The 25,720-nt window shown below is 43.7% G+C and overlaps 1 protein-coding gene across 1 annotated transcript in view; it reads right to left on the minus strand.

Annotated features, from left to right (window-relative positions):
• Nucleotides 1-25,720, minus strand: part of HMGA2 (high mobility group AT-hook 2) — a 114,300-nt gene that overhangs the window by 20,136 nt on the left and 68,444 nt on the right. The window contains exon 4 of the mRNA XM_051623160.1: nucleotides 887-919. Coding sequence (XP_051479120.1) covers nucleotides 887-919 — 33 coding nt within the window. The remainder of the gene's footprint in view (nucleotides 1-886; nucleotides 920-25,720) is intronic.

Below are 25,720 nucleotides of genomic sequence, written 5' to 3' on the forward strand. Positions count from 1 at the left end.
CTCCTAATTCAGATTACAGTAGACATTACAATAACGCACACTGTACAATAACGTATTAAAACCATAAGGCAGAAAAACAAAAGTACTGTTCCCTTCAGAAAGCAGACCTCTTTCCAGTAAAGCAATGAACCTTTTATGCTCTTGACTCAGCAATCATTCATGTTCACCAAGGTATAGCAGCAGAGCCCATGGAGTCAGCTGGGAAGTGACAGACCTGCTCCCATGCCACTTTTCTTTGTTGGTTTATATGTAACCAAGTGGCAGAGTTAGGGTGTTCATTTGGGGTATTTTTTTAACATGGGGTAGGTTGGGGAAAGAACATTATGGCAATCTCAAATGCAGTGTCTGGCCACTTACATGACACCCTAGCTTGCACTTTGTCCAAGGTATTAAAGAAGAACAATGCCATCCAACAGCAGAAGTTCAAATATATTACTCTTCACGATGGATCCAGTCTAGTTACCAAGTTCAGCACATTTACTTTTGTGGATTTAGAAACTCCTTTAGACCAGTGGGCAGTAGGGTTTTAGACCTGTTCCCCTCCTTGCTGAGCAGTCCCAGCTACCCATTCTGAAGGACACACAGAGATACCCATCACATGGACTTGTACCAGATCTAGGTTTGCATGTGCCTGCATTACCGTCACAAAGTGGTCACCGCAGAAAGAAGACATTTCTGAGCAAGCACCATTCACTGCTTTCTCCTCCCATTCCCAAGTGCCAGAGCTTGAGCTGCCCTGGTACCTGCCTAGCAAACCAACAGCTGTCCCCCAGCTCATAGGGTTGATGTATTACCCTTCATTCTTCACAGTAAAGGAGACCAATTTCAATACTGAATAATTTTTTCATTTCAAGTGGTTCAAAGAATTTAAAATAGCTTTTCTTACCTGAGCAGGCTTCTTTTGAACCACTTGTTGAGGCTGAAAAGTAAAACAAAAGCACAGTGAGAAACAAAGTTCTCTGATATCACTTAACAGTGATTTCACAGATGGTGAAAAAAATATTTTCAACAACAGAAATAGAACACAGGCAAAGCCTACATTCAGAAAGAGAGTGATGAACATACCCAGCTCTCATACTCAGCTTCTCCTATACTTATCTATGTGACCTTGCTGTGAAGTAATTCAGATTGCTGTGGATGCAGAGGAGTATGTTAAGTTTGTGTAATTAAAACCAAGGTGAATTCTAATTTAGCATATTACGTCCGTCAGGCCTAATTTTGTAATGAGATTTTGTTGTCTCCACTGACGCTGTACACGCTCTTTCCACACTCTTTCAGTGGAGTGTGTTGCTGTGGGGAAGCCCTCCCCCCTGGACATGAGTAGAAGCACAGCTCGGGCTGTGTGAGGGACACACAACCCCATTTCAAGCCAGGGATTCTAACTTGAACCCTGATGAAGCCAGCAGGCTGGAAGGGGCAGTGGCTTCAGCCCTGGGAAGCTCTCGTTTGAGACCTCTAGCTGTACGAAAGCAATGCTGACCCTTGTGAGCCTGTTGACATGATTTCAGGGATGCCCATCAGGGAGCTGGTTGGGAACACGGTGGGGACAATTGGAGGCCATGTCCATCTGCCTACATGGGACCTGGTGGTAAAGCAACAGGCTCTTCTACAGGTCTCCTTCCTGACTGCTCTCACCCAGGAACGGGAAACAGTCCCCCTGCGAACCAGGAAGCCCATCAAGGTGCCAGTGCCCTTCATCCCCACTGTGGGGAGGAAGAGGAGTACTGCTTAGGGAACTAACACATGCACAGTTAAAATACACCACCACCACCCAGGTGATGTGACAACCCTTGTGGGTGCTAGGAGCAGCACAGAACAGTAAGACTACAGATAAAGGATGAAATCTTGAGACCAAGAACACAAAAGGGCTTTTCTTACTTCAGTGGGGCAAAGCTGCTGCCTTCCCCACCCCCTAGGGCTTTCTGTTTTCAACGTGTATTAATTGCACCCAATGATTTTCTTCCTGCCCTTCCTTCCTGCCTGTTCCTAATCCCAGCCATGATTTCAGTGCCTCGCTTGGGCAGAAGCCAACATGCTGTCCCTCTGCATGGCCAAAAACCTAATTTTCATGACTGTAGTAGCAAATAACTGGAATATTTCTGAATAAACAGTTTAGTGTAACTGGCCTTCCAGAGCAATATTTCAGAGGGAAGGATCAATGAAAATGTAAATTAAATGTAACTGATTCAATTCAGACTGCCCACCACAAGTGTCCCATTTTAACAAGAGATGCTTTGTTTATTTTCAGTCTTTTTCTAATTCAACAGAATCCTATTGCTGTTTTATTTTTGTATCTGTGCCTCAGGCTCCAAGTTCTGCTCTCAAATAAATATGAGAAAAAAACTACGTGATGACTGGGTCTATCTTTATACTTCCGGCTGGACCCTTTTCTTTCCATTAAATTCCCTAGCAATGGAGAAGCTATTACCAAGGTACACATTTTACTGATGCTTTCTCCAGGTGGACTGCAAGCCCTGAACTCATTAATGGGCATTTGCTGCCTTTGGACAAATTAATTACTTGTTTCAAAGGAATTCCTCGTAATTACAGAATTTACTGAGCTCTTCAGTAATCTGCCAGTAGTGCTTTTCTGCTTTATTTTCTTTTTTTGCCTGCTGATTACACCTGTGCACATGTTTATTCCCAAACCACATGAAACCCGCAGACATTCTTAGAGGCTGACTGTTTTCTCCTGCTCAGAAATCCCCATATATTTTTGGCCATGCACTCTGCATTCATGTGACTCTCACACTCTGTAGCTCAATGAGATCTTCTGAAAGAGCTGCCAACTCACCAAATTTTCCATGAATTAGGTCCTGACACATCAATGAGAGGAAAGACAATGTCTGAAACAAGGCCAGCTCTGGCTTTCTGCCTAGTATGTGTCACAGTAATTCCACCAGCTGCCCTTCTACACAGCACTTCATACTTTTCAGACCACCAAAAAGCCCCTTGAATACTTTCAGTGATAGCTGGGGTTCAAGCTGCCAGTGTGTTTTCCCAGCCTCTGGCACCCAGTGGCTCTGGACTGGACCTAGAAAGTTTTTTGTGTGTGTTTGTTTTGTTTTGTTGTTATTTTTATGAATGGCTTTTGCAGGAGGCTCTGACTCCAGCACAAGCGTATCCAGCCATTCATAAAAAAGCAGAGGGAAAATATTGTACTTTGCCCAGTTGGAAACTGCCTCTGATACTGACCAAGGCTTTCAAGAATCTTAGTCATTCAAGACCTTTGCTATTGTAGTGCTTCACGTTGAGAGCTCCCTGGCAGCACTCGCTTACTGCTGGCTTGTTTTCCACTGGATCTGGAGCTCAGCATGTGTTAAGTTTTCTCCCTTAGATGGGAGCAGCAAAGCAATGAAAGCTCAAAAGCAGTGCTCAGCCCCTCAGCTGGTATCGATGGCACATACCACCAACACACCAGGAGCTGTGCCCACTCATGTCACGCTGAGGGCTCCAGCTTGTGGCAGCTGAATCATTGCAAGTGCCGGTTTTCAGGGGCATTGTTTTTCCTGCATCAGCTCTCCCAACTGCAGAGCTATCTGGACAAATGCTGGCTGGATAAATCCAGCAAGGTCCAGTCCTAAGAGGATTGCTGTGTCTGCTCACTTAGGTCACCCCAAGACCAGAAGAACTGAGGCGTACAAGAGTAATGAGAAATTTCCAAAGCACTCCCTTTCATTTGTGTAACTGTTCTGAATGTGATGCCTTTGGAAACTTTTTGATGCACTACAGAAACAAATGCCTCAACTTGCTAAGCTTTGTGTTCTCTGAGTTAAGAGATCTTTTCAGGGCTTCAAAGGAGACACCTCTTATTCAGAAGTGTTACAGCCGCATGTTCAACTAGCTGGAAAGAAAGATAAATTGTCTTGATTATGGAGAAGACTGGAACCACGAAAAAGCCAAGGACGAAAGGCTTTATAAAGATATGCTTTGGAGCCAAATAAAGTTGTAAGTAAGACACAAGAACTCTCAACTATTATATATCCCTCCAGCAGCCTGCAGAGTAAGACCTTCTGCTCTGCTAGCAGCTCTCCCATGTTAAGGAAACTTCATGCAGTACCAGACTTCATGTTTTATTTTTATCCTTAGTTTAAAAAACAGGTAATGTATATTCAATGTATAGCAGCTAAAATTCCACACACTTTGAAGCAAAATTCAGGGATTTTTTTACATCTTAATACAAGTACAAGTCAACCTTAAGTAGCGTTCTTAAATCTGTGTGAGAGTAAGAAAAAGTGACAGTGCTGGAAAAATCCTATGACCATGTCATTTAAATGTCTGTCACACAAGCACAAATACAAAATACAGCAGAATTTCTTTTGCCATGTTTAAACTATTAAGTATGTGAGTTAAGGCAAAATATAATAATTTCAAACCTCAGGGTAAGATCCCTAACTTTGAGCAGAAAACCAAAACCAAAACCAAATACATCTAGAGAGGAAACTACACAAAGTTTTTGGTGGTTTTATTTTTGTTGTAGGTTACAGATGTTCAAGGCCCAACTGTTTATCTCCTCCAAGACACTTCTTCCACTCCTGCTCTGTCAGACATTCCTAATTTTATTTTCAGATTCTGTTACTTTACTCTTTGTCAATAACTTAGATGCATGCTTAGAGCCTACTCAGTCACTGGTCAAACAATTTATTTGCCTTCTCTATGAGAACAAAAGAGCAGGCTCATGTGATGAGTCTATATTCACCTTGTACCAGCAGTCAAAAGGTGTATCAAATTCAATTTGTCACACTTCTCATTCGTTGGAGTACTTCTTATCCTATGACTTTTCATGGTGTTATAAAAATAAGGAAGGACAAGTCTATGTCAACTAGTATGAGCAGTGCTGGAACTTATTTTTAATGATCAGAGACAAAAGCACTGGTTTGAATGAAAATCATCCCCTGACTGTTGTGCCTGAAGCTCCAAGGGCACACTCACAGTGCTCCTAGATTTTGTGTTCATCTTCCTCTTCAAACTGGGTATTATGAAGATGTGAGACTAAACGACCACGATGGAAACTAATACCCAGTTAGGATGACATTTATAGTGCTGACAGCTCAGTGTTGTGCAGAGATCATTAAAATAATTTCATAGGTCGCTTAAACACTTGTAGTTCTAAATTAAAAGATGAGTAAAACCATACTTAAGTCTTTTTGTCTACATATCCTTAAGAAATCAGGAAGTTCGTATTATACCAGTTGAAACCAATATAATCCAAAATAAATCATGTCTCCCAAGCAGTTCCATATGACAGCAGAGTGACTACTGTTCTGCCCTACAGCTTTAATTGGTTCGAGTCCAGCCTTTCCCTCCTTCTTCCAGCACAGAATGATACAACGCTGGGACTGGGGCCCCATGCAGCCTGGAAGAGAGCCCTCACCTCTGGGCAAAGGCCACTTTCAGCTTCATGACCACCAGCAGGAACCTATCCTAGCCTGCATGGGACGGCATGCCTGTCATTCACTCCTCTGGTTCAGGTACACTTGTGGTTTGCTACAGAAATGATCAACCTTTCGAGGGGATAGCAAAAATGCTTTTTGACCCCATCAACAGCGAGGGAGGATGCCCTCTCTGTCTCAAGCAGGACTGGCTTGTGTTTTGGAAGCACAGGTCAGGAATTCTGCTTCCATCGCATGTTTGCAGTCAACTGGCAACCCTGGTGTCTGTGTATGCACACTGCTGTGGGTCATTAGGATCTAACAGCAAAACCATCTGGCCCTTACAGTTCAAAGGAGATTTCGCAGTCCTCTGTGCAGCCTCATAAATGAGGCTAACAGTAATCTATGGAGAATTCTGGCAAAATCTGTGGAACTTTGATTCTTTGTTTTCTATCCTACTTGGCACTCCTTTGAGTTTTTAATACCAAATAGAAAGTCAGGTCATTCAAAAAATATTTATTAGCTTATTAAACTGACCTCCCCTGACTGCTGCTAGAAAGCCCTGCACCATGTCCGGAGGTGCACCAATAACTTGAGCTGATGACAAAATAAATAGTACTTCTATTCCACTTGTGGAGAAGAGCAGAGAGCATCAGAGTTTTCCAAGTACACAAAGTGACTTTCAATAGTTATCTGACTGGCAACAAAATTTTATATTTTAGTTGGCAAATTAAAAACACACTACTTCAAATTACTCTTTTGGTAGCCTGAAAACGCAGAAACTGGCACATATATCTAGTCAGGTATGTGTATATCAAACAACTGACTCCAGCAGGGTTAGGATTTAATACTTTTTTTTTTTTTTTTTTTAGACAAAGGTACCTCCACTACATATGCAATGGTTTTATGTTTCAAGAGGACCAAAACCATCAAAGAAATATATTAAAACCATATTCTATTTTCTTTCACACTCATGTAACACATTATTTTTCAGTTGCTTTGACCCAGCTCTCCTCATAGAGGTAGATTTCCCACCATTGCAGGTCTTGGCAAATACAAACTCAATGGTTAGAACAGGTAGGGAAAAAACATACTTTTTCTTCATCTGCCAGCAACTGTTAGCTCAAGCACAATTCTCCACTGAGTTTATCAAGAATACAGTCAAGATTCCAAGCACAGTGGCTGTTAGTTCAGTGCTCTTGATACATGCTAATAATTTTTATAATATTTCAGCCAGTATTGGCTACATTTCCATACAATATTTAGGGAATGCAGTGTATGAAACACCCATACAGGCATTCTATCTGCAGTTAAGTATCAAAAAAAGCGCAAAAGTTTGAATTGGCTTATTTAGCTAAAATCAACACAGTTTGGCAGCAGGAGCAACTGTTGTTGCTGACTGTTCTTCTTCAGAGTCACGGCTGCACTGTTGGGTTCCCCTGTTACTTCATTATGACCCATCATGTGTTTGAGAAACTTCCCTGATGTATTTTGCTCAGGTTTAGTTCAGCAACTTGTGTATTTTTCTGCTAAAATATTAAGAAGCAACTTCTGCCCTTCAGAATAATTCTAGTATGCAGTTCAGGATGGAGGTTTTCTTGCTATGCAACTGAAGAAACATGAGCTGGCTCTTTTGTCTGGCAAAAGTCATATTTATATTTCTATTTATTACTCCCTACACAGACAGACTATTGAGAAAAACAAATGGGAGGTTCCAATTATTCTTAGTTATAGCGTAAGGAAAAAACCTACACTTCAGTAGACAGAAAAAAAATAAACAAGTTATTTTCAAAGAAAAGAAGCCCTCATGGTTCAGAGATATAAACCGATCAGAAACTACTTAGCTTTACACTTTGCAGACTTCTCCAGACAAATAACTACTGTGCAACTGCTGATCTTCAGACTATCTTGTCTGTTTGGGCAGCAACTGCTATGTTCACCCTGCAATTCTCTTGGCCCATGTGGAAATGATTTTTGGTCACTACTAAACAGGCTAGATTTGATTTGATGACCTAGAGGTGAAAAGCACCGTATTGCATTACCATCTGGTTCTAACTTCTCTTTTAGAGTCTTCCCTCTCTTCTTGCTCAGGCACCTCCTGTTATACAGACCAAAAAAACAGGGACAGTTCCTGTTTCAGAGGCCATTCCTGGTGGTATCACTGACGGTGGCTGTGTGGAGCTGATCAGAGCTGCAGAACTGTCAGCAGTGGACTCATCTCTGGACTGCACTGCCAGGAGCTCCCAAAACACAATATGAACTTCCCTCAGCCCTTGGGCACCTTTGCTACCCTGGAACGGTGGCCATTCAAGCTACCTTGAAGGCAGTGATTCAAGCCAAGGGTCTGAGTGTCCTCCCTTGAGGATTTCCCAGTGGCAGACTGTGGCATATTTCTTCAGTTTAGCTGCATGCTAGAAGAGCTGCTGCATCCAGAGATTTGTGCTTCATGTTTTAGCAAGGCACGTCTCAGCCAGAGGAGGAGTGCATCAGAACGGGCACTATGTAAAGGCAGGTGCAGGAGAACATAATTTGCCCAGAAAATCTGCAGAATTCACCTGTAGGCAAGAACAATCCAGTCCAGTGGCTTGCATCCACACCACCTTTCCTTCTCCTGTGCGGGGCCACCACCTCCCCATTGCCTAGAGGGAAGAGCCTGCAGGCCTTCTTATTTCCTTAACCACATCTGGGCACCATGTTAGGTGGCAGAGGACAAGACGGTGAAGGAGAGAAGGCTCCCAATGGCACTGCAGAGATGACTGTAGGGCAGTGCCTGAGGCTGTGCCCAGGCACTGTTCAGCTCACTGAGCACAGACACAATTCCAGATCCCATTTGGAAGAGCTATCTGTCCCCTCATCTGCAAAAACTGGGGTTAGGATACAGAGGATACAGGCAGCCTCTTTTGCAGAGCCACTTCTGTCCCTTCAGAGGTGTAAACCATCCTGTACAGAGCTTATGCAGTCATCCCGAGACCTGGCCCTAAACTACTGCAGGAGCTTCCCTTTCCCACCCAGCCCATTGCCTCTGTGACCTCCCGTTGCCCTGTGACAGCTGGGCAGGGTTTTCCTCCAAAGAAATGGCACACAGCACAAGGAAGGCCTGCCTGATTTTCTGCAGCTGAGGATCTGGCCTGAGGCACTTCTCTTGAACTTCTTTGTCTGAGCAGATCCATTGGTAGCCACATGGTTGGCTGGGGATGTTTTTGTATGTCTGGGATATACAGATGTCTGATAGCTGTCTGTCTATTGAATAGATTTGATAATTATTACTGCCTCCAGGACACTGATGCTGCTAAGAGTGTCTGTCAAGAGTCTGACTGGAGTCTGCTGACATCCTGGCACAGTTTCATAAAGAAGTCAGTGTCCAAAATAGAAATACATTTTCTGCGTACTTGAAACATACCTCAGGCTTGGTGGTGAGTTGCTGTAATTAATCCACTTCCTGGCTTGATATATTTTGGGATCATTCTGGTGCATGGTATGCTAAATACTGAACTCAGCTGATATTGTTATAAGTGGAAATTTCATTGATTAATGTCTGAAGGCATGATTTGTATCGAATTAGCCTGGTTGGAAGGGACCTTGAAGATCATCAAGTCCAACCATAACCTAATTTAACTGTTCAGTGCTTAAATCATGCTGCTAAGCACTATATATTTCCTTTAAACACTTCCAGGGATGGTGACTCCACCACCTCCCTGGGCAGCCTCTTCCACTGTCCAACCACTCTTTTGGTAATGAAATTCTTTCTAATATCCAGTCTAAACCTCCTCTGGCGCAGCTTCAGGCCACTTCCTCTCATCTTGTATTATTCACTTGAGAGAAGAGACCAAAACCCACCTCCCTACAACCTCCTTTCAGGAGGTAGTTGTAGTAGAGCAATGAGGTCTCCCCTCAGCGTCCTCTTCTTCAAACTAAACAATCCCAGTTCCTCTCCTCATAGGACTTATTCTCCAGAATAAGGCACTCCTTGTAGGCACTTCTTGCAAAGCAGGAAAAAAACATGGCATTGCATTTCTGGTGTGCTTTTACTATTCACTCATTAAAAGCAATTTCATCATATGCATCATTGTGAAACCTGCATGGCACAGTAACGTATTTTAAAAAATGACAGCAAAATAATTTTATCTTTTAAACAGTTAGAACCCATTTACTAAAAATTTGCAAAGTCAAAGTCTACGATATCCTACTGTCAGCTTCTTAACAGGAGCAAGAAATAAGAACACTGTGTACAGACGCTTCCCTCTGTCTTAAAGAGGGAGGGAGAAAAAGATTCTGCTCTTGATAATCCTGGTATAATTTTAAAGTTCTTCTATTTATGGCCCTGGATAGACTCCGAATTTAGCCCAGTCTAGGAAAGAAGAATTTGATGGTAATTTTTACAAGACAATTACCTGATTGTTTGGCTACAGTTATTTAATAGCCTTTTAGAAGCTTCATCTCACCTGAAGATTCTATTTGTTGCTTGCATCTAACTATGTGAGCACCAAAGGTATACACGTTAGGTATGCAGGCAAATCCCCTGCAGCTTTTTTCATAAGAGTGCTGAAACCCGATCCCACCCCAAGAATGCAGCTCCCGCAGCACCCTCCTGCAGCCCCGCTCCCCAGGACAGCTTCAAGTGGTTTCCTCACTTACAAAGCTCCATCCACCACTTGGAAAGCCGCCTGCTTTTAAATGTTACGGTTGCTAGGGAGGGCCTGTGAACATTCTACCTAACACAGGTAATTTCAGACTGCTTGATATTTACTTTCAGTTCCTGAGAACCCTTCCATGTTTTGTTGTTACTGCTGCTTAAGCGACAAAATTTGATTTTTCATGCTTTAAAAAACAAAGCTAAATCTTGCCCTTGGTCCAAACCAGAGTCTACACAAAGAGGTAAATGCTTCCATCTCCCAACCAGCCACATTTTGTTATGCTTGGAACCTATGTGGTCTGGGACGTGCCAAAAATATACCAGTTGGTAGCATGTGTGGCTAGGTGGTCCTGGCAGCAGAGGTGAAAGCAGCTTGCTGGATGGAGGAGCAGGATAGTTGGCCTCCAAATGCTGCTCTAGTTGGCACAGAGAGTCATATCCTTTTTGGGAATTAGGTACACTGAGTAGACAGAAGCTTCATTTGCAGCTGAACATAATCCACCTCCATGAGATCAAGTATTATATCAGCACCAGATTTTTTAATGGTAGCTGCAAGATCATTTTAGTATTGGCTGCAATGTGGCCAAGGATAACCTGATACTCTAGATACTAACAGGTATGGGTGCTACTGATGGTGCAGAGCAAGGTCCTTCTGCCTGTAGTCAGCAGGCCGCTCCCAGGCACCTCAATGTTCCCACAATCCATGCCTGTGACTCCCCAGCCCAGCCCCAAGAAAGACTTTATCTTAAGAAGAGAGCTTAGGAGCGCAGGGGTTCAACTTGAGGTGAGTCCCACAGACACCAGAGATTGGTGTGAGCCCATAGCTCTCCCAGGCATGGCCCATGGCCAGAAGGAAGGACACCAGAGAAGAAGGACAGCATTTGGAGGAAGGGCAAGGAAACAACAGTACAGCAGGGGACAGCGTGTGTACACCTAGGAGCTTCTGGAGGTCTCTGGTTGGTTGGGAAGAGTCTTGGGAAGTTTTGGCTGGGTTGCACAATAACAGTAGGAGAGCGGGGAAACAATGGGAACAGATCCAAAGGGACAGGATAGGGGAATGAAAGTGGCAAGGAGGGACGGTGGGGAATAAGGAGACCAAACACCATCTTCCCTGTTTGCATACAAATGGGAAAGAGGTCTCTACGCTGCCTGTTACGTGCAAGGAACTGAGAAGATGCACACAGAAATACCTTATTCATAATGCTTTTTGTCCACCAGCACACACAAGATGGCTGAACTGTTGTAACTTTTTTTTTGTTCCTTTTATGCTCTTGGAAGTGTGTGAGTTACTGACATACTTTGGGTGTTTTGTTATATTTTTAAAGACAGTAATTTAGAAAGACTCTTTTTAGGTACTGGTGGGGTTTTCTGATTTTAGGATCAGATGCATTTTTTTGGCTTTATGGGAGTGCTTCATCTTCTCAGATCGTAAAAACGGTAGAGAGAAACAGGAAGGCCCTGGGACTGTAATGCCTTTTGGAGCAGAGGATTACATCCCTACCCACAAGCAGAGAAACAACCTCCTGCTCAAGGCTGATGACAGCAGGATCCGCAGGAGCTCGTGCTCTTCCCGAAGAAGAACTCAAGCCATCTCTCAGCACGGCAATCTGAGAGGAAGCAGGTCTGCTTCAGCTTTGTGGTTAGTCGGCGCTGGCAGAGGGACAGCCAGGACATTCACTGTGTGTTAGACAAGCACTTCAAAAGGGTGGGGGACAGTGATGGGAAAAGGAGTTGCCCATGCCTCTTTGCCTTTCATCACCTCCCAGGAATGTCTGCCTTCGGGGCTAATTTAGATGCATTTACATTAATAAATGTGTGGCCTTTTCAGCCACATTTTTTCACTTTAATTCCTGTCTGCCCCTGCTGGCACATGCCCTTGGCAATTTGTGGTTATTTTGCTCATTTGACATTGTATAATTGTCCTTTATTACTGAATATAAATTTATTTTATAGTTAGGCAAACGCAGAGCTCATGAAAGTGATACAGTCTAGCTCCATTTTACTTAGAAAATACTGGGCTTTTTTCTTTTTCTTTCTTCTCTTCTTTTTCTCAGTCAAAAATATAATGATTTGCTAACTGTAAACTCCTTTACAAACCCAAAACGGATGATTTCATGAGTCTTCCAGATGCTTATCACAGTTCCAGAAAGCTTCCTCACTCACAAGAATGTCAGGACTTCTGTGAGATCTCCACATCAGGATATTATTAATAAATGTTCTGTACCTCAGAAGGACCCCCCCTAATATCACGCAAGCACCATATGGCTCCCTGCTCAGCACTCTGGATGTCTCCTCCCTCTCCTTACTCCTAAGTGTCATGGGCCCTTCTGGCCAACCTTTTAGGCTGGGGTTCGTCGAACCGTCCCTTATGGAGATACTCAAGGTCTCTCTTCTTAGTACATGAAGACACTTCTTTTACATTCATACTCAGCCCGTGACAAGATGATATCTGTGCTTGTATCAACCAATAGACATAAGATCAGATGGATGAAAAGCAGGATTCACACATCCTTCAAGAGAAAGCACCATGGAAAGAAGGCTGTTGCCCTCTGCCAAGAATAAGAGCCTTCAGAAGAGGATGCAGGGTAATTTGCACTGTTGATAATTTTGGCAGGGAGGCTCTAGCTTATGAGCCTTAGTGTAATCAGCCCTGCCCTAGAAAGCTATGAGTAGGTCCATTTAAAATTTTGAATTTTCACTTAGAGCACTGGCCAGTAATACCTGGGAGTATGCTTTCCCCCAGCTGTCTCAGGCATACTACAGTGCAACAATAGGGCTGCCAATGTCCTGGGGGAGTCTTCAGTGTGCAGAAGTCATGTTCCTGGAAGAGCACGGGATGCCAGTGAACACCATGGACACTTCAGGAGCAAAATGCATAGATGACTAATTCACTGATCAGTATGCCATAGTAACACCAATACAAAGACATCTAGTTCTTGAAGACTACAAAACTAATTGCAATCTGAACCTGACCTATTGGTAGGCAGCAGACAAGGGCAAACTCCAAGCAAAAAAACTTGGGAAGTGCCTGGACACCACCATGATGAACAAGTTTGTCTACCTCCTCATCAGTATCACTTATGGTGGATTCCTTTTTTTTTTTTTTTTCTTCCAAGTACATTTTTCTTTGCCCTCAGTGTTCCTTCAGAAATGGAAATCTAACTCATTACCAGGTGTCCTGTGGGAGACCTGTGATGCTGTGTGAGGAGTCACATCGGTACCACTTCTCAGCTCAACATGGCCTTCCTTAAGAAAAACTTTAGAATATATATCAGATAACTAAAATCAATCACAATATTTAAATACATAATCCCATCTCTGAGTATCCTTTTCATCTCTGCAAATCCCAAAGTGATTCATACACTGGAAGTGACAGAGGAACCTTACAAAGGGATCTGTTTCACTCTGAACCAAAATGCAGCCATTTTTGGGATGAGGTCTGGCAGCTGTTTTAACAGCACAAGACAATGTTACATGCAGTTGGGGCATGAGGTGAAGAATAGCATACCCAGTATATGTGGCAGGGAAGGAAGGATGTAATTATCCAAATTGGAATTTGGCCAGGATACTGGGGTCAAAACCCTGACTCTTTTGAGAAGTGTCATGGGAACACTAATGACCACAAGTGGTCAGAGCCTTGATTTTTCATCTCATCTGAAAAATGACACCTCCAACACCAGTTTTCTTGAATACCACACAGAGGCATTCATCCTAAGTGAATAAGAAAAGTGCATCCCAGCACAGTGGCTAAGTGTCCTTGGAGGCATTAATTTTGTTTTTGAGTAAGCCTATATAATCTGAAAGCCCAGCAGACATATACATACCCCCTTCTCAGCACTGCTCTACAAAGAGAACAGGACACTGTTTGTGTTGGATATATTTATCAGAAACTCAGATCACAAGCCCACTATTTTCAGAACAGCAATACTCCTCCCATGACCAACTCATGAATTGACTTCTGTTGTCTAAAATGAGAATCACAATGGGTATTTAATCTATGAATGGCTACTAAACCAAACAAATTACTTTCCACTGCGGTATTAGCTACTGCATTCTGCATGATTTAAGTAAACAAAACACATCACTAACCTAAAAGCCACCACCAGGTAAGCAGCATAACAGAATACATACGGGCTTTAGCCTGCTTCGGATGTGAGGATATACAGCATTACTTTACATGTCTTTTCCTAGGGTGAAGGAATACTACTTATCGATGAGGACAGGCTAGTAGCACATGTGTGGGTAGTCACTAGTACTGGTCAAAGCTCAGCCGGACACAGTAACCTATTCATGCATTAAATACCTGAGACTAGAATTTCTGTCCATAGCTGTTTTTATAGATTTGGAGAGAGGAACTTAGTGCTAATGTACTAAGGTGGCTTACACCTTAAGACTGTTAATTTTTATCAGTCTGGATTCTTAAAACGAAGTTCAGCAACCTACTCACCCTGAACAGATTCTGCCTGGCATAAAACATCATACAATTCTCAACAAGCCCTGATGCTTCTAGGGTAATTCTTAAAGTGTGTGAGAGCCAGACCTAATGGCAGATGCCTCCTGGAACTCAGATGACTGTAGTCCTAGTAGCCCATGAACTGTATTGTGCTGCACTACATACCACAACCAGCAGCAAGACTAGGAGGATTCAAACCCCGTGCTACTGGAGACAGGATAAATCACCAAAGCTGACATTTGCAAGTGGCCCATCAAATGTTCACCCATCTTCTCACTCTGTTCGTGTCTTCCCACAGCACTTCCCACAGCACTGTACAGCTCTGGTGAAACAAGCAATGAACCCAGCAAGTGAGGCAGAAAGATTCTGGGCACCAAGATTTTCACACAACATTGGGGAATTGGGAAATTTACTGTCTCTGCATTATATGCTGCATAGCTGATCCCCTCACATGAAGAAGAGGTACTCCAGACATGGAAGACTGACAAAACACGGGCCATGGAAAAGAGGATGAAATGTTTCCTCACAGAACACGAAATCATAGAATGGTTTGTATTGGAAGGGGCCTTAAAAGATCACCTAGTCCAACCCTCTGCCATGGGCAGGGACACCTCCCACTAGACCAGGTTGCTCCAAGCCCCATCCAACCTGGCCTTGAACACTTCCAGGGATGAGGCATCCACAGCTTCCCTGAGCAACCTGTTCCAGTGTTTCACCACCCTCACAGTGAAGAATTCCTTCCTAATATCTAATCTAAATCTACCCTCTTCCAGTTTAAATCCATTCCCCCATGTCCTATCACTACATGCCCCTGTAAAAAGCACCTCACCAGCTTTCCTACAGGCCCCTTCAGGTACTGGAAAACTGCTCTAAGGCCTCCCTGGAATCTTCTCTTCTGGTTGAATATATCGGTGTCAAAAACATTACTGAATGCAGGGTTCTTGGAACTGGTCTAGACCTCTATCACAGTCGTAATTTTAAAAATGTGACTCAAAAGATGACAAGAGTTTGTCACCTGCATTTGAATGCCATCCAATAAATCCCCCTCTGGCCATAATCCTAAGAAATCTGTAGCAGACCTTTGCTGTGATGGGACTCCAATGGCCCATCTTGCACAGGAGGTCACATCAGATTATTACATGGTCCCATCTGGTTTTAGCATCTGTGAATCAAGGGTTGGATAACAATGTCACTAGTCTAACAAGGGAGAGCAAGTCTGTCTCATAGATATACTGCCAAGATGGTTTCTTTTTCACAATTACTTCCTTTACATAGCAGGAACATGTGCATATGTGCTGCAGAGAAATTTAATAAATTATGATCAGGGAAAATTAAAGGAGTTGACACAAAACCCACTAAGACCAGATGCACATAACTAGAAATCTCAGATTTGTTTGAACCATGTCACAGAGTGAACCCAACTCAAATCCACTCAGTTGATAGCTTAAGAGCATCTGTATGTGGGAAAGTGCAGGACTGTGGCACTGGAAGAAAATGAATCTTGAGGGTTCTACAGGGTGAGGCAAGGTACTATATAGGTCTTTCATCTATAAAGTCATATATAATGTAGGAATATGCAGCAATGCCTGCTCAGAAGACATTTTAGAACTGTCATCAGTCTTTAGGTAGGGACTGGTTTTGAACAGAATTGAGAAAACAGCATTATGTACTTAAGGTCACATTAGAAGGCTCTCACTCAAATGAGACAGAAGTGACACTGTACCAAGGGCAGACCAGCAAATCTAATAGCTCATCTCCTTTTTATAAAATCAGAACCAAAATTGTGATTTTTGCCTGACAGCAACCAAGCACAGATTGTCCTTTTTTCAAAGGAAAATCTAGTTAACAGAAACACAAGCATTTTTCTCCTGATCACACTGTTAGAAGCTCGAGTGAATGTTTGTCTGCTCTGGTCAACACAAACAAGTATTAGTTAACCTGTCACATGGCTAATTTTTACTTATTTAGTAATAGTCTTTATCATTCTAGATTAGTTGCTTGTGCCCTTAAAAACAATTTAACTTAAACCTTTTATTGTGTTTCCTTTCAGCCACTGCCTTTTCTGCAGAAAGTGTGTTCCTGCATCTTAACTGCACCAAGTGTCCAAAGCATTCTAAAACTCCCCAACAACAAACATACAAAATCCAAGCCTTCTCTTGCTTGTTGCTTTACCCACTTTACCGTTCTCTTGTTGTTTTACTTTAATTGCTGGAGCTTGATACCATACTCATTCTCCTCAGTCAGTTCATACTATCAATTTCCCCGAAGGTCAGAAACAATACATCAGGAAATACCACCTGCTATTCAGCGATATTGCAGGAAATTTGCATTTCCACTTTGTAAAGAGTTATTATTTTGGACTGACAACCTACATTTATTTCATTATCCCTAAGTGTTGCGACCCCTGAAAGCTAGAAAGAATGGGTGGTCTGGCTGGCCTCCCCACTAGCATTTCATGGTCATTAACAATCAAGACTGAAAAGACAAACAACAGCTCTCCCTCCCTGTCACTTCCACAGGGGTTCAGGAGCAATTCAGCCTCTTTGCACGTCTCCCTCAGCTTGGCCAGCTCTCCTCCAGAGCTGGGTCACTGCCTGAACACATTCTTCCAGCCTCTGCAAACAGCACTGAGGAATGAGGTGGTGGATGCAGCCAGAGGATTTGTTCTCTTGCAGAAATACAGGAGGCTTGAGCGTGGTTTCTAAAGGGAGCTTAATGGTTTCCTTCTAGCCTCTCATTCACTGGATGTGACAATGTGGCATTTCGGGACCAATGGCAGGGGAAGGAAAATCACCCCTCATTAGGTGCTCACAAGCCTTGCAAAATCCCAAACCCAAACTTTAGTCCTTCAGCCCTTCAGCATTTTTTCCTGGAGGAGATTTTGAGGCAGCCACCAACACAAACTCCAACAGCTTTACTCCCTTAGCATTCTCAGCATGACCATAAGGGGTTGGGCAGGAAGGAGAAGGAAACCTGTTAGAAGGAAGCTGCAATCCTGCACATTTCTGATGCATTTTCTACACAACACGGAGTACATGAAGCATTAGTAGCCTTTTTCCTACCTCTTCAAACCCAAGTTTGGCTGTTGTGTTTTCTCCCCCGTAGCTGACATGTCCTGCAGGGCAGAGCAGAGTACCTGCTTCGAGCAGATGTAGCCAGGGCAGCAAGAGGCACGGCTGAGTATCGTGGCCCCTCACACGTGTTGGGAAGTGTGTGCCACGTGAAATGTCAGGGGGAGAGGGGCACTTGCAGCCATTTACCACCGCTCCCAGGGAGCCTGCCATGCCACCCAGAAACACACCAAACTATGGGCACAAGGCAAACAGACCAAAGGTAGAAATGTGCTTAAAAATGGCTTTATTTGTGGAGATCTGTCCACATCCAGCTCTGTGGCTTCAGAAGAAGTGTGACTGTGGGAACTTTCTTACACAGTTTCTTCTTGGCTGACTGAACACATCCCAGAGATTTCACTTCTGGAAGGAATGCCTTGAAGTATTTTTTTTATTTTATTATGAGGGTGTTTCAAGACATATCTTTATTTCAAGCAGCAGCACTGGAGACTGCTGAGAGAGGGCAGTGAGCCTTACACTCTGTTTTGAAGGAAACTTTCTTTTTGGGTGGCTGCACAAAAGGTCATGACTGAGGTGGCAGCAGAGGAAGGCACCCACCAACAGCTTCCCCGAGTCACTCTCCCACCCCATTTGTGACAGGGAGCTGTACTGCCATTGCCACCACCACCACCAGAGCCAAACTGTCCTGCTGTCAGGGAGCTGCACGCCATATAGAGCCAGAGGTGATACAGGCTGCTCCATCCCTGCTGCAGGAGCAAGTCTGAAAGTTGCCACTATGCCAGCAGGTCTGAGCTGCTGATGTGGCGCTGGGACAAGCAGCTGCAAAACTGCAAAAAGTTGTGTGAGCTCTGTTTGTTCTTCTTGCCCATGAAAAGGAAATGCAAAGAGGTATAAAGTCACAATGCCTTTTCCCAGACATGAGGACTACCGCAAACCAGCTGAGAATTTCCCCCCTCTGGGGAGTCCTGCCAGGTATTTGGATTTAGCAGTTGGCAATGGTGAGGTCTTGCTGGCAGAAGAGAGCTGCGAGCTGGCACTGACTCAGAGGCTGTTTTACAAGAGCTGTCTTTTAAAACTTCAGACTGATAAAACTGATGACTGTGTTGAGAGATTCTCATAAAACACTGAGTCACCCCTTATTCAATTAAGGAAGCCGTCACTGATCTTTCAAGGAGGCCTGAATGGGTTATTCCTCTCTACGCTGTGCTGAGCTCAGAAATACCAATCAGCATGACACTCTGGATGACCTAGGCTGGCAGTCAGAAAGTTCAAAAGGTGAGGAACACCTCTTGACAGGAATAAACAGCGACGCACATTTGGAAATAACCTTTGCAATTAAAATTAGCTGTTTGGTACCCTCTCCTGCCTGGAAGCTTTTGTGCTACTAAAAAGTTACCTCGAAGGGATGGCAAGAAATTACTGCAAACCTGCCCCAGCCGCTCTCAAGGCTGATTTAAAAATCAGGAGGAGGAGAAATGCCAGTGTTTAATATTTAAACAAAAATATGTTTAATTTTTAAACATTTATGTTCCTTTTATGATTGTTAAATCAATATTAATACAGAATGTAAACCATTTTATAGCCTCTGCACAGGAATCCCCTGTCGCTCCCTTCCCAAGAAGTCTGTTTTTCAAGCAGATGAGCACTACCAGCAGAAATGCTGGTCCTAATAAATAACTCCAGAGTGAGACCTGCCACCCTTCTTCAGACACACTGCCTAATGACTTCTGTGAGAGTTCTGCCTGAGTAAAAATACCAAGTTTTGGCCCATTACCTTCAAATGAACAGAACAGTTTATTTGTGGTTTGAGGTGCTTCCTCATGTCTGAACTTTCAGTTTTCCAGGCCAACCCAAAGAGGTACAAAGGGGGTTTCCCACGATCCCGACTTGTATGTGGACTCAAAAGGGCTCCCAAATTACTCTCTTGAGTTTTGTGACTTGAATTTGTACCCGCAACCCCTGCCTTTACAGAGCAGAAACAGAGGGTAGAGATGGGATGTCATGACAACGATTTTGACTGAGTTGAAAAATACTCAAAAATCTTTTGCTAACATTCTTCAGCCTTTATCCCCTCTGCAAGCTGTATACACTAAGATGTGCTGTGTTTCTAAAAAGCTCTTACAGCCTCGAGATGAAAACCAGGACAGTACAGAAGAGCAGGAGTAGAAACAACAGCCAAAAGCCATGTTTCCACCATTTATTTCTGTGAGTTTGCTCCAACAAGACCGTACAAAAAGAAGTCAGTAAATACTTGTGATCAAACCTCACATCAGTCCACTGCGTCCTGCTAACGTCATCCAGCTGTTGCCCCTATCCATCCACTTCCTCACACGTTTGAACTTCATTCATTCATACACTTGAGAGAAGGCGCTGCAGTTCTCGCCCTGGTCCCACCAGCCCGTTGCCTTTCCACAGAGCACCTTGGTGCTGAGGGCTGCAGGGCAGCCCCCCAGCTCCCCTCCTTAGTGTCCCCCTGCCATGGTCATTGGGAGGGGGGCACAGGGAGGAAGTGGTTCTGACATGTATTTTACTGATGTTTTAAAGCATATGGTCTGAATGCTCTGGATGCCGAGGTAGATTACTGTCACATGTCCCAATCCACTGCTTATCTGTTGACACAGTATCACCTTTCATTAACCGCTGGATGCCATTTTCCCATCAGCATTGCTCTAAACAGAGGAACTATAGGTAGGACACAAATCCAAACAACCCTTATATGCTTAATAAAATAACTATCAGCCCCTTAAATGTTTCTCCTTTAAAGGAATTTTCCTTATTTTAGATCAAACATTTCCTTGGGATTCACGCTAATTTGTCCTTTCCAGTGCCATAAATAACATAAAAGAAAAACAAAAACCCACCACATTCAAAATCAGATTTTTAAGTTCTAAAATACATGCTCATGTCACACTTTGGGCACTGGCGCAGTTTCTGAATTAATGCAAACAAAGCAAGAGCTGCTTGAATGCATCAGACCCCCTAATGCATACTTAGCATAGCTCCAGGTCAATGGAGCCAGACCAGTTTACACCAGTTCAAGAGTTGTCCCACAAGGTTCACATGAGCACAGTACCTCTGTAAGTAAGGACCTCCTCCCTTCCCTTCTTCTCAAACTTGTGAATGGGTTAATGCTGCATATCTCAGTACACCGCGGAACTACTTGGATTTGGTTCAGGTCACACAAGCAGGCTGGGAAAGACACAGGCACCTCTGCCACCTCCCCACCCCACACACTCTTCCACGCACTGACGGAGAGATAAAATCAGCTTTTCACAGGAAAACTGATTACTGATACACTAGTTCAGTGTGGACTATAAAACGTTACGTTTTGGGGGTTTTCATGAAGACAAAATCTTATGAAGTGAGCAAGGACTTTGAGCTCAAAATTTCCTTTTCATCTGAAACCCAATTTTCTGGCAAAAGTATTTAGACAGAAATAGACTTGTCAGTAGCTAACAAAGCTTTGTACTCTGCTGTGACAGCACATCTCTGTGTGTTTCCACTCCCCAGACCAGTATCCTGCCCAATCAACATGCATTTTGGCTCTCAATATGGCCTGCAAGTCCAAAGATGGAGACATCACTGACTCTGACCCCTCAGTGCCCTGCTTTTATCCTCTTGTCACGTAAGCGGACATCAGCACATATGAAACTATTGGATTTGTCTGCTCCAAGCATCAAGGGAAAGAACAGTGATGTGTTTGAGAGCCAAACATAAGCCATTTGGGGAAGCACCAGGCAAAATCAACAGCCGGCAGCTGGTGACCTGCCAGGTTTCGCTCCAGTGGTGCAGCACTGGTGAGAACTGGCTCGTGTCGCGGGAGGAGATGTGCTCTGCAATGAAACGCTCCAAGAGGAACTCAAGTGTAGAGCCCCTTGGAGCAACCGCCTAAAGTTCTGAGACCTCTCTGGCTTGCAGTACCATTTGAGTTCTGTATGAAACCCCTATTGCTACAGTACCAGACAATTTCCCATACACTAAAAAATATACACATACAATGATTTGTCCCCCTCTTCCTTTTGGCTTATAGAAATAGCTTAATTATCACACTGAGTTTACCTCATGTCACAATTGTCTGTGGAGGATGTTCTCATGAACGTGCACTAAATTTCAGCACATTTGAGCAGCTGTGTTATGCACCATAAAAGAACCTCTGTCACCTCGTCTTCTAAGATCTCCTTTGGTCACTTCATGTTCCCGAAGTCTCTGAGGAACATACATTTGCACTCTAATCCTTCCATCACATCTACATGAGACTCTCACATCTGACACGACAGCAGTTACGGAAGTGAAATGTTAATCTGGCAGCCTACGCATAACATAAGGACTTACATTAAAAAAACCTACAAAACCTCTGGAAAGTGCCACATATGCCACGTCATGTCAGTGTAGATCACAAGGTCGTTAACCCCTTCCCTGCAGGCTTGTCCAGGGCTGCAGTGGCATCGCTACCTCAGCTGCCAGCATTCCCTGCAGGACCAGCCCACAGGGCTCCAGCAGCACAGCCCAGCCCAGCCTTGTGGACACAATTATGATGCCGGTCATCGACACCACTGTCTTAGTGGCTCCTACAGTGCAGTGAGAGGCTACACGGATTCCAGCATAAAGGTTTAAAACCTGAATAATGAGACAGCATGTGTCACCCACACCAGCAAGTTTCTTGGTGCAAAACATGACACTAGTGTCCCAGTCCCACTGGGGGCACGGCGGGGCACAGGGCACTTCACTCCATAGGTGAGGATGCTGCAATTGCTGCTTGTCAGAACTCTTATTAGCAGTCATAGACCAAGGGCAAGCAACCAGTATCTACAAAAGCACCCCCTAAAAATACTTCCTTCTTCTGCTTCCAGTGAAACCCCCCAAAGCAGCCAGCACGCTGCCAAGAAACAGGGGAATCCAACTGTGAGAGGATGACCTTATCTTCCCTTTAGCACTCTGCCCAGCCTCAGGCCACTTGTTTTGGGGCTGGCTTTCCCACACTGAGTGAGAGCAGCAAGGTTGATGTCAGCGAGCAGGGTGTCACCCAATGCAACTGCTGATCCCTCTAGGTGATCAGATGGGGCAGATGAGAGCTGGGAGCAATGAGAGTGAATCACTCTTCTCCAGCACACCAGCCTGCAGACACAAAAAGCCTGGGCACCAGTAGATCACTGCACCCTCAGGGTTTAGGCCACATCACCTCTGCAGTCCCCAAATTGCCCATGGTGAGAGAGTGCTCTGTGGGTGCTGCATGAGGTGTCTGTGGAGCCATCATCTTACTTGTGGGTCATTTATTTACACAGAATTATCACAAGTAGCTATAGAAGCTAAAGGAGAATGGAGACAAAAGTGCATTAGTGCCGTCTGATGTCTACGTCTACATCCTCATGTTTCAAGGCATCTGACAATCATTAAAGGCCCATAAGCCAGACTGAATCTTCCCTAGCAGGCTTCCTTCATTAGTAACTGTCTATTAGGAGACTGTATCCTTTTCTGGTGCTGACTACTATACACAGGACACTAGATTAACGAATCCACTATCTTATCCTAATTGGACAAGTATTTTTTTAAAAAAGGAGATGCCTACACAGTACTTGCAGAGCATAACAACCCCTACTCTCTCACAGCTGACCTTAAAACAGAATCCCCTTGCCAATGAGATGGGGAATTATGGCATATTTTCACATGTGGATAGACAGTTAAATTGTATGCAAAATCTTCTCTGTCTGGTTCCTTAATTTTTTTATATATAAAAACACTAAAGAATTTTTTTGCCTCTAAAATGTTTGTTTCTGTTTTAGTGGAAGAAATGTAAAATATGCCCAATTGCAGCCAAAATCACATTTTCATCTTATTCTAACTAAACCATGGCCAAATTAATTTCCTTCAGATTTTAAGGAAAAGAGAAATGTTCCTGGTTCTCGGCTGTGAACTTGCGCACTACATTTCAATCTGGAGAGAATGTTTATGGCTGCGTTATTACTAATAAACACAGTTTATAATGTAAATAATGAGAGGACCTCCACCAAAGCAATACCAGCACGGAGTGCTGTAATAAATTCAATTAACATCTAATAGAAACTCTGATGTCTTCACATCCCATCTAATTCATTTATGCTCAGGATAAAATAAAACTAGCACGGACTGGCTGCTCCCAGTTCTTGAAGACTTGCCATCCTCAAATTCCTCCCATGGAGTAGCAGGTTTCGTAAACCCATGCACCTTCTGCAAATCAACAGAAGCTACTGATGTTAGACCAGATTCCCTATTCATTTGACCAGATTATGCTCCTTTAAATCTAGAATATCACGGCTGGCTACACAAGCCCTCAGCATCCTTACGGAGGTTATGACTACAGCGCTGACTTTGGCCCAGTAGCTGCTGAAAAGATTAAACAAAAATTAGCAGTTCCTGTACAACAAAATATTTGGATATTAACCAGAGTTAAAAATCAAGCTTTAGTTGCTTCCTGCCTGTCGGACATGCTACACTGAACATCCTTTTTAAAATCCACAGGTAATAAAACTTGCACTAAAAGAGGCCAGTCTCAGCACAAAGTCTGTACTGATGCCAGGCACAGTAATCTCTCTCATGTGTGCTGCTCTCCAAGCACTGAGGCTGCAAGGCACAAGGGCTCATCAAAAGATGCTGCTTTACAGGTTTGCTGATAACTTGAAAGAGCTGATAAAGCCGTTATTGCTGACAAGTTAAATAGCTTTTCAGAGTAGTGCCAGAGTTGTGCCAGAAATGAGGACAAAAAACAAGGCCAGTACAACTCAGAGGATGTGAACTTCTGTTTCCTAGATGAGTAAACAAAACAAATCATTTTTTAATGGATATACCTGTAATTGGGGCTTGCTATGGTGGAGGTGCAGTCAAGATAATTACAGTGGAATTCAGGTGAGGCTTGGGTGTGTGCAAATATAGCAACAAAAAGCCTTGTGCTACAGGATAATTAGATATGTAATATAAGGAGCCTAATTATCTGTTCCTGATTACTCTCCACGGTGGGAACTGGGCAGCAGAGAGGGGAAGGAAGAGCCAGCACTGCTTTCCCTGCTCTCCCATCAGCATGTGCTGTGGCACAGCTTCTCATCCTCTTCTAACAAAAGTGTCTAGGCTTGCTTAGATCAACCATTTAAACTAACTGAACTGATCCGACTGATTTTGCTTGGAGCAGATGAGGAAGCTCCCACAGAAAGCACCTGGCAGCAGCTGGGCAAGGTCAGTAACGTCTGGCCAGAGGCTGTGACAAGCAGTTGAGGGCACTGACCACTTCCTCCAGCATCTCTGGATCTCAAAGGGGACATCACCCTACAGCTTAACTGTGTGGGGTCCTCCACCAGAAACGGGCAACCAGGATGACTTGTCCTCTTTCCTCCACAGACCTCACACACTTTGTACCACCCAGGCAAACAGTCCCTTCTCACCAGCACACAGCTCTGGAAAGGATGAAGTTTTGCTTTCAGATAATTTTACTGCTACAGCAATGTGAATAGTCTTCATGGTAACACCAAACTGAAAAAACACCAAAATGAGGCAAAACGTATGGGTCGTAGTAGTTAATAAATCCCTGAACACCCCTAACAGACACCAGTAAAACCAGAAGGTGCCATTGCTACCCCCTAGTCTGACCTCCTGCACAGCGCAAGTCACTGAGTTTTGCCCAGTAATTCTTACATCAACACCATAATTTCAGGTTGAAGTATTGCATATCTTTCAGAAAAACATCCCATTGTGATTTAAAGACTGCCAGTCTTGAAGAATTCACCACATCCCCTAAGCAAGCTGTTCCCATGATCAACTGCTTTCATTCTTCAAAATGTGTACCTCATGTGCATGTGGGAACTGCAAACGCAAAGGGTGAACAAGCCAAGTTCTGATGCTCTGGAATGAGTGAAGAATCAACCTCATATCAGTTTTATGAGGTTATTATAATTCCACATAAGAGGCTACACTATCTTTCTGGAAGATCTCATACAGGATTTAGCAAGAGAAGTGCTAAGTATTTTCCTCACTTCATGAGACTTTTCAGATTGTGTTTCCTCAAGGCTAAAACAGATTTGACAAGTTGCATAATTTTTACACAAGGTACATAATCTCAACAGCCACCACAATGGTAGTGGTACCATGGCTTTTCTCTTGCCACCAGACTGGCTTGCTTGACAAGCAGCTGGGGCTGAAAAGTCAGCTCCTGAAGTTAAAAGAAACC

The sequence above is a fragment of the Apus apus genome, chromosome 1 (assembly GCF_020740795.1).
Source record: "Apus apus isolate bApuApu2 chromosome 1, bApuApu2.pri.cur, whole genome shotgun sequence".
Classification (NCBI taxonomy): domain Eukaryota; kingdom Metazoa; phylum Chordata; class Aves; order Apodiformes; family Apodidae; genus Apus; species Apus apus.